The 13,154-nt window shown below is 48.4% G+C and overlaps 1 protein-coding gene across 5 annotated transcripts; it reads right to left on the reverse strand.

The window, feature by feature from the left end:
* Positions 1-250: 250 nt before the first annotated feature.
* On the reverse strand, positions 251-12,811 carry Apkc (protein kinase C iota type). 5 transcript variants are annotated; one of them, XM_071704542.1, is made up of 10 exons: positions 12,491-12,811; positions 11,900-11,978; positions 11,412-11,620; positions 4,695-4,745; positions 3,010-3,095; positions 2,160-2,442; positions 1,396-1,848; positions 841-1,313; positions 638-753; positions 251-481 (listed from the first exon to the last, which is right to left on the reverse strand). In XM_071704542.1, the coding sequence occupies exons 2-10, from the start codon at positions 11,953-11,955 to the stop codon at positions 394-396; spliced, it is 1,815 nt and encodes a 604-aa protein (XP_071560643.1). In that variant the 5' UTR covers positions 11,956-11,978; positions 12,491-12,811; the 3' UTR covers positions 251-393. The 5 variants fall into 5 exon arrangements, with proteins under 5 accessions (XP_071560643.1, XP_071560651.1, XP_071560657.1 ...); XM_071704550.1 differs by lacking the exon at positions 12,491-12,811 and adding an exon at positions 12,100-12,451; XM_071704556.1 differs by lacking the exon at positions 11,900-11,978.
* Positions 12,812-13,154: the final 343 nt, after the last annotated feature.

Below are 13,154 nucleotides of genomic sequence, written 5' to 3' on the forward strand. Positions count from 1 at the left end.
GAGACCTTTCCGCGGATTCTCATCCTCCATATCATCATAGTCGTTCTCATCGTAATTGCTAACGATCGCGTTATTATTGCCTGGGCTGTAAGCAGACCGGCGTTGTTTAGAACGAGAGAGCACCGGGCTTTCGTATCGGAAGGGGTAGGGCGGCGACAGCCGATGATGCTCGTTATAATTATTGTCGTTCTCATTCTCCTCCGAGTACGTCATTAGAAATACGTTATTGTGATAACCTTGATTGCTTGAGCCGACAACGGGGAATATGGGATCGATACGAAGTTTCGCGAGTCTGTCTTGCAACTCGTACATGTAGCACTGCTGCAGCTGATACTGCTGCTGCTGCTGCTGCTGATCTTGATTGTGACGATGCACAATGAAAAGTGGCTCTTGTCACACGCAGTCCTCCAGTGACATTAATAGAGGATTCACATACTCAAAACCATCGAATTCACTCTGGTCGATCTTCTCAATTTGTTTCCTGAAAATTTTCTTGCATGAACATTGCGTTCAAAATTTACTTGACGACGCAATAAAGTAAAGCAACTTCACATAAATCTTTATACAAATCTTTTCTCATTAATTAAACTTTAAATTTTTAAATCGCATAAATTTAGAGAACTCTGTAATAACTTACGGATCATCCGGAGTCAAACGCACTTCCTCATCCGTAAATTCAGGCGGGAAGTTCGCGAGATCACGATCGGAATCCAAACGTGGCTTGTAAGGCGGCGTAACTTGTTTCTGCTCCAGCTGCGAAATTAAAAGAAAGATATCGTTAACAAGACTCGTATTTTTTAAATATGTAAACTTTTGCATCTACGTCAAGACGATACTTACCATTTCCCAATCGATCGCTTTAAAGAAGGGATGAGCGACAATGTCGAGGAAACCAGAAGGTCTCTTCCCACAACCCAACCTTTCCGCGGGATCCTTGCAAAGGAATCCTTTAAGGACAGACGCAGCCTTAACAGATAAGGATCGCGGTATACGTATGGTCTTCTCCAGAATAACTTGAAATAGGAAATCCTCAGTGTTCTTGTCTGGGTCCTCGGCCGCACCAGTGAGGTCGAAGGGACTACGGCCTGCCAACATTTCATACAGTAGAACTCCCAGAGCCCACCAATCTACTGAGAAACTGTATTCCTCGCCACGTAGAATCTCGGGAGCAATGTAATTGGGAGTGCCGCAGAAGGTGCCGGTGTTGTCGCCTTCCCGAATGCCCTCTTTACACATTCCATAATCCGTAAGCTTAACATGTCCTTCGTGATCAAGTAGTACGTTGTCCAGTTTCAAATCTCTATATATAATACCTGAAAGTGAACGATTATCGAACTCAATTATACGTTCCATCCCTTACCAATTTGTTCAGAAAAAAAGAGGAGATTGTTTTACCCTTTTCATGTAGGAAGTTTAATGCCAGACTGATCTCAGCCACGTAAAACCGCGCGTGATCTTCGGGAAGACGGCGCTGTCTTTGCATATGGAACATGAGATCGCCACCACGCACGAATTCGATTACGAAGAACAGACGCGAAGGCGTCTGGAAGCAGGAGTGCAGGCCCACCAAAAAGGGATGATTTGAAGCTGTCTCGAATACGTGTTTCTCGGTCTGCACCCAATCGATGTCCTCATCGTCTGTCACCAGAGACTTCTTGATTACCTTCATGGCGTAAATCCTCTTGGTACGCTTCAGCTCCACCATCAAGACCTTCGCGTAGGAACCACGACCGATCACCCTGATCAGCTCGAAGTCGTTTAATGAGTACTGCCGTTGCATATCGTTCGAAATATCGCCCTCGTTCAATGTATCCAAAGGCAGTTCTTCCCCTTCCTCATGTCCGATTCCTGTAAAATCGTAAATGTATGAAAAGTATATTAATAGCGTAAAGAAAATACAGTAGTATAGAAAAATTAATAGTTAAAAAGATGTCTTCTAATATAAATATAAATCAGATATAAAAGGAATGCGCCTTTGAGTATATTTACTAAAAAATACGTAAAATATATTATTTAATACACAGAGTAGTATGAATTAATTATGTCCTTGCACTCAATATTAATCTTATTGCAACAATATCTTTGCAGAAAATTATAATTTATCATTGGCTATAAAAAATATTGAACAACGTGTAATCAATATATTGAAGTTATCTTACGATCGCGCGAATGCTCCTCGATGATCGTTGATCCCGTGATCTCATCCTCGAGATGAGTCGTTGGGACGCACGGATACGGATCAAGCTGTTGGTCGCCGTTTCTGTCGATTGTCTGCGACTCTGCGCCCTGCTGCTGCTGTTGCTGTTGCTGCTGCAGACTCAGGCATGGCATGCGTACCACCTTGTGGCATTTTTTGTGCACGAGTAGTTTGCATTGGATGCACTTGAATCCCTGCCGCCCGAGACCCCAGATCCGATCCTGGCAGAACGCGCAGGAGGCCTTCTGCAAGTCAAACCGACGCAGCGATAACGCACGCAATGCTACGGCTTTAAAACGTCCTAGGACCGAAGTCTGAGTCGAAACAAATGGTAATTATGTTTAAGTATCCGGTCTTAGACGCAGCGAGTGCTCCTCCGAAAGCGCTCGGGCAAAGTAAAGTATACTGGAGGAAGGAAGGGGATGAACAAAACAGGTGGATTACGCGCGAAGCAAGATCGAGAGAGTTCGTGCGTGAGCACAGTCTTGTAAGGATGGCAACTTTGCATTTCCAGCAACATAGTAAGAAAGAAAGAGAGAGGAAGAGAAAGAGGGAGAAAAGACAGAGAGCGACGCTCCCTTCTGTTCCCTTCGTCGACGACGAAGTCACTAGCCAGCAAGTTTTAGAGTGTTGGAAGTGCTCTACGAGAGAGCTCTGCACACAACGTCGGTTTCGCCGGCCGCGTCACACCTGCGACAGATCTACTTTCGCAAAGATTGTGCATGAAGGAGGTGAACGAGGCGAAGGGGAGAAACAGGGGCGATGAATAAAGTAAAGATTCTGCAATGATAATTACATGGAATGATGCTTACCCGGTTAAATCGTTTCGCCTGAAAAATATGGCCATTCACTCGGTACAGCTTCCTCCATCTACGAGCGCCACGTCTGTAGATGCTTCCTTCGGAAAATGAAATAACATAAATGTCATAAATGATGGAAAGCACCAACTTGATCGATCGAATTCGCCGCGATCGACTTCCGCGATCCATCCATTCCGTACCGAAACGACGATGAAACCTCATTATATAATGCAAATCCAATTAGTCTTAGCATCATCTAATCAATTATTAATTGAACTACTAATATTAATCTCCATAGTAATTAATTGAATTATTTTGTGACTGATCTATTACCAAGAAAAAACAATGAAACTTTAACCGTTCTCTCTAAATACAGCTTCAAGTTTCGAAGATAAATATTTTCTCTGCGCTTTATAAAGACGCTTACATAATATCTCGTAACACGAGTAATAGCAGGCTTATATTATCCATATAAAGTCTTCGATTTCAGTATGTGTGTTCAGGAATTTTATTTTGATAATAAGGTTTCGTCGTCGAATATCGTCGGGTAACTTCGCAAATTGATTTCACGCCACCATCCTCTCTCCTTTCGTCCGGTCGCGACCGATTGCGTTATCGAACGACGTGCCGGCTTCACCGGGAACGAACGAAGCGAGTCGATGCGAACGGGAAACAACAATATTTCGTGCGAAATGTGTCTCATGCTGTGTCGACGGTGAAAACGCGCTCCGAAATTATGGCAAGTTTGTTCTTACTACTCTAAAGGATTCGGAAAAGAGTTACGATTGATCGGGATTTGATTCATGCTTTATCCACGAGTGACCGACGAATATCGGCTTCGGATGCCAGGGACCTGAGAAAGAATCGACGAGGACTAGACTATTCCCACTCTTGAGTCATGCGACTCAAAGCAAAAGCTTGTTCTAGTCATTCTGACGCGGTGATTTCCAGGTTTCTTCAGATTGTCGTGACATCGATAGAATCGCTGGTAGCCATTCGACGATTATCGAGCGACTGTACATTGTAAGGAACGAGTGTGTCTTAAGGTTTCTGGTTCCTCGCTACAGCTACATGGCTACATTGAATAAGCAATATTCATAAATGGCGCAATTTCTTTTCCTTTCTTATCTTCCATTAAAAAGCAAAATTAATTCAATTATTTTTTAATATTATAATGTAATTTAATTTTGACGTATTCTACATTTCCAGCAAAAATAGATCTTACAACTAATCAAAGTTTACTGTTATCCGTTAATTCACAAATTAAGAAGACATATCTTGTGAGTCCTTTATCGAATATAAATCGTGATGCGCAAAAAAATCAATTTATAAGTTCAATCTTTTGTAACTGTACCGGAGAATCGGGAGCCTTGGGGGTTTTTTCGATGTGTAACGCAGGCGTTGATGTCGATGAAGATTGTGATTGAAAAACGTATCGAAGGGAGAGCTTTGGTGGAGAGCGGGGTGTCGAGAGCGAGAAATGGATGTTTCTTCTACGGCTCTTCAGCTTCCGCACGTAACGGAGTTACGCATACGGGTGTCTGTCTATTATCGCGCGCTAATCGTTTCTTTCCACCGGACGGTTAATTAGAACTCGCTGGCTAGTACGCTAATATGCTATATATCGAGCGCAAGCGAGAAGCTGCGCGACTCGGCGAAGATGGCTGAGACGTTTCCAATGAACAGTAAACACTCACTGTCTTCTCCCTGGCACGGCATCCCGGGGGCGGGCGGCACGTTCGGAAAAACTGTAACAGAACAGAAAGAATTCACGTTCGTTTTGCTGACACAAAACGTGACATTTCCTCTCCCCGGCTTTCGTCGAAACGAAATTTCGAGAGATACGATGGAAATGAATCTGGGAGTTTTCTATACCGTGTCCGGTTAAACAGTAATTCCCATTTCCTGTGTCGTCCCGTCATACATTTGATGAAAAGAGATTAAATTTAAAAAAGTCCCGCAAGATTAATGGATTATGACACACGATATCTGAGATATGGCCTGAATAGAGCTACGTTAATAATTAATAGCGAAGCTGAGCCAGAAATATGGAGGAAGAAATTCTGCGAAATCATACTTCTTAATATCAAAGCGATCAATGATTTAAGACTGCGTATTTAATTCGCCGACGAGACGCCGAGTCGTCGATCGACGCCACTCCCGCCTTCATCCCGTCTAGGTGGAATACGTCGGGATCTCGACGATAGGGTCGAATGCGAACTTACACGGGAAGCAATTCGAGTACCGGAACCCGATCGAGATTCGCTGCTCGTTGTCCAACATACTGTGCGTACTGGCTGCCGTGTGTCCTACTCGGTATCGCTCCGGTTACGGTCAGATAACGAGTAACACTGAATTCTATCCGTGCCATCGAGCGCCGCGTTATCACTTTATCGCGAGCGAGACGGCGCGTATTGCGATTAAATTTCCTCGCAACTTTTGCGCCGATAAAACCGCGAAGTCGACCAAGCCGCGCGCGCGTGGAAAACCTTCCGGACGAGAGCCGAAGGTCCTGGGACGTTTTCCCGCGGACGTTTTTAATCTCGTTACTCGCGACGGCTTAATCCTCCGCCCCAGGAGCAGTCACACACAAACGCCGTATAAATTCTAATTAGCGAAGGACGAGTGAAGGCACAAGCCCTTTATCAGAACAATCCCAGTAACGTATAGCAGAAGGATGATTAAATATACAATTAAGTGTATTGCGTCGCGTGTCGTTGGGCAGAGTAATGCTTTATGAAACACAGAATCTAGGAAAGAAATGAAAGTTGGCGCAGCTAATGAATGGAATAAAATTAAAGCCGCATTATTCCGCCAATTGTTCCGCATTATTCGCTTTAACGCTTTAAAGCGGCCACCCAGCCAGCCTAGGCGGCTAAGTCAGCTGATGTATCGCGGTTCGCGACGAGATTTGAGAGAAAGACTGAATGGCCGAAGGTAAGAGGCCGAAAAAATCGTTACCGAAGGTCACAACGAGAGAGCGGACAAAAGGTTTTTTTTATCTGGAGACACATGCCTCGATCACACAGGCAAAATGCGCCGATCGTGCAGACCTTCAGAATAGATTCTCTGCTCGAACGATACTCGATGGATGTAGGTTGACGAACAATAGACCTATGGAACATCAATACCACGAATTCGTTAATAGATTTATCAAAAAGAGACTAAATAAATTTAAATCGATCCCGTCTATTTGAAGTGCACAGGTCAAATAAATGTATAAATGAATAATGTAGATTTATACGGGCGGAACGGATGTATTAATTCATTTAGAACGGAGATTTAAATCAATTTATAATCAGTCTATTACGCCAATTAGGCCATCAAAAATTATAATGTCTAAATTATGAAAATCAAATCCGTTAAATACTAAATTTGACAGGGTATCTATCGGCTGGATTTATTAGCTCGTCTTGCTAAAATGACTCTTTGTAGGATCTCTATCCATGAATACGAGACGAGATGCAGTCGCGACGACTGCGTGGATACGACGCGTGTCATACGATCGCGGGTCCGCTAACGAGGCCATCGGTGCTCTCCCGTTGGTACAATATATGTAATCGAATCGTTTGTTACGGAAGAGAGAGAGAGAGAGAGAACCGCGGCTCTCACCGCGGACACGTATCGACGATGCCGGAACGAGGTGCACAACGGCGCGAGAGGTGAGCGCAATTCCTTGAAATATTCATGGACTAATTATCGCGGAGGGGGATCGATGACACGGGCGATAAAGACGATGCGATGTACACTCACCCCTAACGTGGGGGAATACGTGCAATGAGCTGTATGCGGGGTGCACGTACTACGACCACGACGACGACGACGACGACGACGACGACGACGACGACGATGCGTGGTATCCTAGAAGCATGGATCTATAATGGTAAGTGCATAAGTGCACCGGCGCATATACGCGCTATAGAGAAGGCAACACCGAAGATCGTACTTGAAACTTCGAACCCTCCACGTAACTGGATCGCCGTGTGAGCTGATGGGCGTCGATACGCGGCCGAGTTCTAATTCACGCTCTAAATTAAATATACTGGACAACGATGCATTCGTTGCCCTCGATTGTGCGAGCTAGAAAAGAAAGAGATGAAATTTATCGTCAAAGCAACGCCGATGATAATCGCCTTTGTCGCTTAACCTGCCGCAAAGAGTGAACTATCATAAAACAACAACGACGAGATGCATAATACATTTATAGATTAAAAAAAAAATACGAACGTATTTGAAGAGCCGATGGACCTTGCCGACTACATTTATTACGATTATTCTGCGAAATTAATGCGAAAGGTGGAAAATGTGAATTATGTCATCAATTAAAATGCGATCGGATAAAGCGCGGTATGTGTAAGCGGAATAAATTTGATATAGCGTGGAAAAAAGTTTCTCCATCCATCATACCCGACAAGGAAAAAAAAGATGCACTAAACCGAGCGACAACTCGACAGCAACTATTACCAACCACAACCCTTACTTTTAGCGAGGACAAAGCCGCGATAATTAATTCACGTGACCGACTTAGAGTTTTATATTACTGCAATGCGCTAAACGTCTCTCTCGAGGGCCACGACGATTTCCGTCAACAAACGCCAAAGCCGGCCGAAAGGAGGGCGGCCGAGAGACCCGCGAATCATGCGGCGCGGCGGCCGGAAGACACGCGTTTTTCTGGGCGTCGCGTCCGGCGCATCGAGCGAGATGCACCGGACGCAATCGCACCCTCACAAGAACCGAGTGGCCGAGTATTATCTTGGCAAGCGGTAGACAGGCGGGTAGACTTTGACCTAGATCACGGGCTGGATCAAAGAAACACGAGGGGGAAGAGAAGGTGGAGGAGGAGGAGGAGGAGGAGGAGGAGAGCGAAGCTGGTCGCGCGCCAGAGACGTGCTCTTCCTCCTCAAACGTATCCTCCCCACGGTTGCACCTACCCCAGGTGATCTCGTTGAACTGGAACTGCGACGGGCCCGCGTGGTCAACGTCGAGCAGCGACGTCATCGAGAGCGCGGACTCCGGCGGCAGCGACAGCGGCAGCGGCTGCTGGCTGCCCGGCCCGTGTACCCGGCACGTCGCGGTGGGCCCGATGCCGTAGATCAGCTCGGCGTTCGCCGCGACTTCCTCAAGTTCAGCCTCGGACAGCTCGTCCATACCCTCGACGGCGTCCGGCGGGCACTGGAGCAGCTTCGTCGGCCTGGACGAGGTGCCGGGCTGCGCTAAAATGTCGTCGTGATGGAGGTGATGATAATATTGATGGTGATGCGGCGGACTACCGATGAGGATGGGGGGCGGCGAGATGTCGGCGGAGCGCAGGTGACCGACGAGCGGCTGCTCGTACTCGGCCGAGTCGCCGCTGCCCGGCGACGGCGGATGCGTGCTGGTGCCGGGTTTCACGTGGCGCTCCCGCGGCAACACCTGGATGCCGGTAGAGGTGATGGAGGACGGGCCGCCGCCGCCGCCGCTACCCTCGACGACGGTCGAGATACGCCGGCTCACGGCGGCGGCCGCGGCGGCCGCTGTCGCCGCCGAGTACGAATAGAAGGAACCACCCTGGATCATCATGCTGCAGGGTGGTTCCTCCGACGCGACCCCGATGCCGGGCCCGGTCACGCTGAGCTCTCGCTCCTGCACGCTGGCGTAAGTGCTCTGCGCGGACAGCTCCGTCTGGTGCATTTGTTGCTGCGCCTGCTGCTGCTGCTGCTGCTGCTGCGACGGCGGCTGATGCTGATGCAGGCTCTGATGCTGTTTGTCCTTCTCGCGGCGAGGTGACCGACCCCGGTCGCTGACGGTGGTCGCGCTCCAGTAGCCCCACGCCATTCCGCAGCGAGTCCAGCCGTGCTTGCCTCGCCTTGCTCGATCGCCGCGGTAACGTATATTCCCTTTTGTTCACTCCAACCGCGCGCGATCGCCTCGCCTCGCCTCTCTGTTTTCGCGGCTCTCTGTCCCGCTTTCTCTCTCTTTCTCTATATATGTGTATATACCGATTACCTTACCGCCTCGCCTCGCCCCTTCACCCTTGCCCCGTTCTTCCCTTCTTTCTCCCGTTTCGTCTCTTTCTCCTTCACCGCCGTCGACCTCTTACAGGAGCCGCCGGGATGAGCATGCGACGAATCACCAGCCTCGATCAATGCTAGTTTACCGCCTCTTTTGCGACCTCTCTCCACTCGCGGTGTAGCGAGCCAAGCGAGCCGACAACCACCGTAGTCGAGTATCGCCGCCGTAGTCGAGGCGCACGATGACGCAACCCCTTCTTCGTGGGCTAGGCTAGCTAGTCACGAAGGGGAGTTCTCTGCAACTCCGCGGCCGATCCCCGGCTTGACTTCCTCTTCCCGCGACACTCTTTCCTCCCGCCTGCGGCGACCCGAGATCTCGGGATCTCACAGCCAGATTCGCGTCGACGGTAGCGCGACGGCGTGACGTGTGCGTTGCGCCCTTGCTGATCGGTCCGTGCAAGGATATCGACTACCGCCGCGGCGAGATGCGTTAACCGCCACCGCCGTCGCCGCCGCCGCCCGGCGCACGCTACCGACCGAATCGCGCAAACGCGGATCGCGCCGAGGTGGAGGTGATACATGTATCCCCCCGTCGCGTCGTCCCCCGTTGGTGTCGGACCTACACCCCCGCCTATATCCACCCACGAGTTTCTGCCTCTCCCAAGCTCTACCTCTTTCTCTCCCGCGCGAACACCCTTCCTCCTCTTTTATACCTTTGCTGTTTGCTCGCTGATTATCCGGCGATTCTTCTTGTCACCGTTTTCAAGTAAACTTTGCGCCTCTCGCAGCCTTATAATATATTATGTACATGTTTCACGTCCTTTTCGTTAACTCCATTTTCTTCCTGTCTCAACGATTTCTCTGCTCTTTGTGTCTTTCTGCTTTTACGTAGGATTCCAAGAGGACCATTCCGTCCCACGACATGCAATACACTCTATTCTACTTTGTCCTTTGCTCTATTTTTCTTGCTTTCTTCCATTTTTCACTTTGATCGTTGACTGTTCGTCTCTTTGAGTTATTATCCTGCATTTCCTTCGGTCACTGCCCTGTCGATTCTTCCTCGTTCTTTCGTGACAGCGTGCAGTCACCGCTACCACTGCGACCGATACCGCGCTAACGTACATATTTGTAAAGATTGACGCGCGTTATATGCATCGAGAAACCGAGATTCCGTCGATATCGTGCGACGATGTCCGATTATTGTACATGTACCGAATAAGGTTCACGTGTACCGAGTCACGTTTTCATTAGGAAATTATTGGTTTTTCACGAGGCTCCAGAAAAGAGGATGCAATCTCGTTAAGCTACGCTTAATAAGGGAGTTATTTATGGGAACAATATATTGAACCTGACTCTGTAATCCTTCAAGATCGAGTATTTTAATTAGTTGCAGTTCCTCATTATCTTTTTCTGGAAAGTCCGCGATCGATAATTTCGACGATCCTCTTACACCGCGAATTAATTCCATCTCGTTCAAAAATAAGGAGGTATATTCGGTGTAGGGAGTTGGTTTTTTCTTTGAAGCATTAATCTTCGGGGCTCGAAGGGTTTGTTTCGTACTTATCAAAGAGGTTCGATCGTCATTAAAGTCGCGCGGAGAGGAGCGAAAGAAGACGCCAGGGAGGGCCAAGTTCTTCCGACCGGAAATGTATGCGCGATCACGATACGCTCCCCCTTCCAAGAAGCATCTTGCCGTCGCACAAATGAGATCCGTATCGAATTATCTCGGGAAGTCTCGGAGCTGATGAATTTCTAATTTCATATCACACGCCGCTCTGACTGCATAGAATCCTCGTGGGCACGCAACACGCGCGGCCCGAGAATGTTGTCATCCTTGAGGAAATCGCGCGTCGAATCGATCGATGCGTACACCGAATAAACACCGGCGCTACGATTAGACGCCGATGAAGCTGTTTCGCCGTTAATCGCCGACTCGTATCGACGATAAACCACCGATAAGGCGAGCATCGAGGCGTACGTACATACATACCGTTATCCGCGGCGCGTATCGATACTCGGGGCTCGTAGGAGCGCCTGCATAGCGTGCACTTAGCACGCCACCGCTAATATGCACGGCCAAGATATATCGGTTATGCGTAATTTATGGACGGCTTCTTATCTAAACAGCGCGGCCATTAACGTGGAGTATTAAAGACATCGGTGGACATTAACCGACGAGCCTATTTTGTCGCATACATATATGTATTGCGCCCTTCCCTACCCGGGCGCTGATTCTACGTGCATGAATCACGAGTACGGTCCTCCACTCCTCCTAATTATGTAAGTGCAGACATGCAAGCGATTATCGTCGGGCGCAACGCGCAGCCTTTGAACGGTTTAATGCGTCGCTAAAATCAAAGCAACATGCGGGACACGATTGGCGAAAAAACATTCAGTTGCTCAAACGTAAACAGCCTGACTGACCGTGTATGATTATTTCCGTGTCCTTCTCGAGCTCGTACAGCCTCAGCGCCTCATCCAATTCCTGCTGCGAGGCGATCCTGCACGGGTCGCCCTCGTCGTCCACCCATTTCATCGTGAACTGCTCCGTACCGAAGCTGCATATCGTTCGCATCTCCTCGCGCAGGGCGTCCACCGAAATCCCGGGAGTGATGTACATGATATGTACATCCCTAATGCAGGAAAAATGTCACGTCACACATATGTCTTAAAATCATTGTTTTTCTTTGATTTGCATAATCCCAATTGACATCTTCAGTATCAGCTCTTTATTTATCTTTCTTTAAATTAATTCAATATATTTATATTGACTAATTTTGTTACGGATATGATACACAATTTTAGATCACAATAACAATAAATAAGTGACTTGAAACTTGTGAGAAATTAAACATCAACTTTTTAAAATTAAAGACAAACCATAAAACAGTTTTTATAACAACATGCATTACCCATTGTATTTAATTTTCACTCGAATGTCATCGTTCTCTGCCGTCTGTGTAGGCATTTTCGAAACAATGGTCTCCTACTCTGAAAGTATAATAATCCAACCAAACAATTTTAGTACAGAAAACTCAGGCAAAGATCACATCGGGCTTATCGTGTCGCGATTATCGGAACCAATGACGTAAAAAAAAAATGCAAGTATCACCGTAAAAAACCGCTGATAATCCGGATATGGTATAACGATGCGAAGAACCCAACTCTTCCGCGGAAGTGAAGTCGACGCGCGCGGCACCTCCGACTCGGGGGGCCGCTTTGTCGTGCCACTCGCGGTCGGGCGGTCAAGAAAAACGACTGGGAAATTGGGTAATCACACGAAAGAAAGGGAGTGCGACGACGGAGAGTCGCGGAACGCGGAGAGAGAGAGAGAGAGAGCGAGAAATCGTCACCGGTCGGCCGACGCTCGGCCGCCAGCTCTCTTCTTTTCGCGCACGCCCCGGTTAGCCCGCGGATCCGTGACAATCGTGTCCCGCCTTCCGCTGTCAATTAGCGGGAGCCGCGACGGCTCGCACGCACGTACAAGTGTCTCTGTGACTCACCGCGATAAACCGCCGTCGCGAACCACCGCCGCCGCCGCCGTCGCCGCCGCCGCCGCCGCCGCCACCGCCGTCGCCGTCGCGATGCACTAGTTGCACGCACCTTGTCGTCGCCGAGTGAAATCTCCCCGGGAGAGACTCGGGTGGGGAGCTCTACACGTAGAAAAACGTGGAAAACGGCTCGCTGGCGCGGAACGCGGAGTGACGCGCGTGGCGACGCGGTAACATGAACCTAAAAACCGTAAGGCACTCGTTACGCGGCGTGGAGCGTTGTTACTTGGCAGACGCCATGTTTGTTGGCCCACCGACCACCGACTCTCGCCGCTCTCGCGGCGCGAGCCGCGCGGTCGTCGCTGGTGCGCGGGCTTCGTGCCAGATGACGCCACTTGCCACGTTTTCCGCGCGTTTGCGAGGGGAAAAGAAAATCTTTCTTTTTCATCCACTTTCATCTCTCTCCCAAATGATTTTCCCTAATTTACGTATAATCGGGAAGTTAACCTCTTGTTGCTCTGTAATAATGGGAAAGATTGTACGTTTTCCTCCAAAATTCACGCCTTACTTTTCAGATCAGGGCAACTTTGAGTCGATTTAAATCCCGGTTAAATTGATCGGCGACTAATTTGACCGGCAGAATTACCTAAAACAAAATTATATAATTTGTTCATTG

The sequence above is a fragment of the Temnothorax nylanderi genome, unplaced genomic scaffold, assembly GCF_030848795.1.
Source record: "Temnothorax nylanderi isolate EJ_2023f unplaced genomic scaffold, tnyl_v1.0 TNYL_tig0003_pilon, whole genome shotgun sequence".
Lineage (NCBI taxonomy): Eukaryota > Metazoa > Arthropoda > Insecta > Hymenoptera > Formicidae > Temnothorax > Temnothorax nylanderi.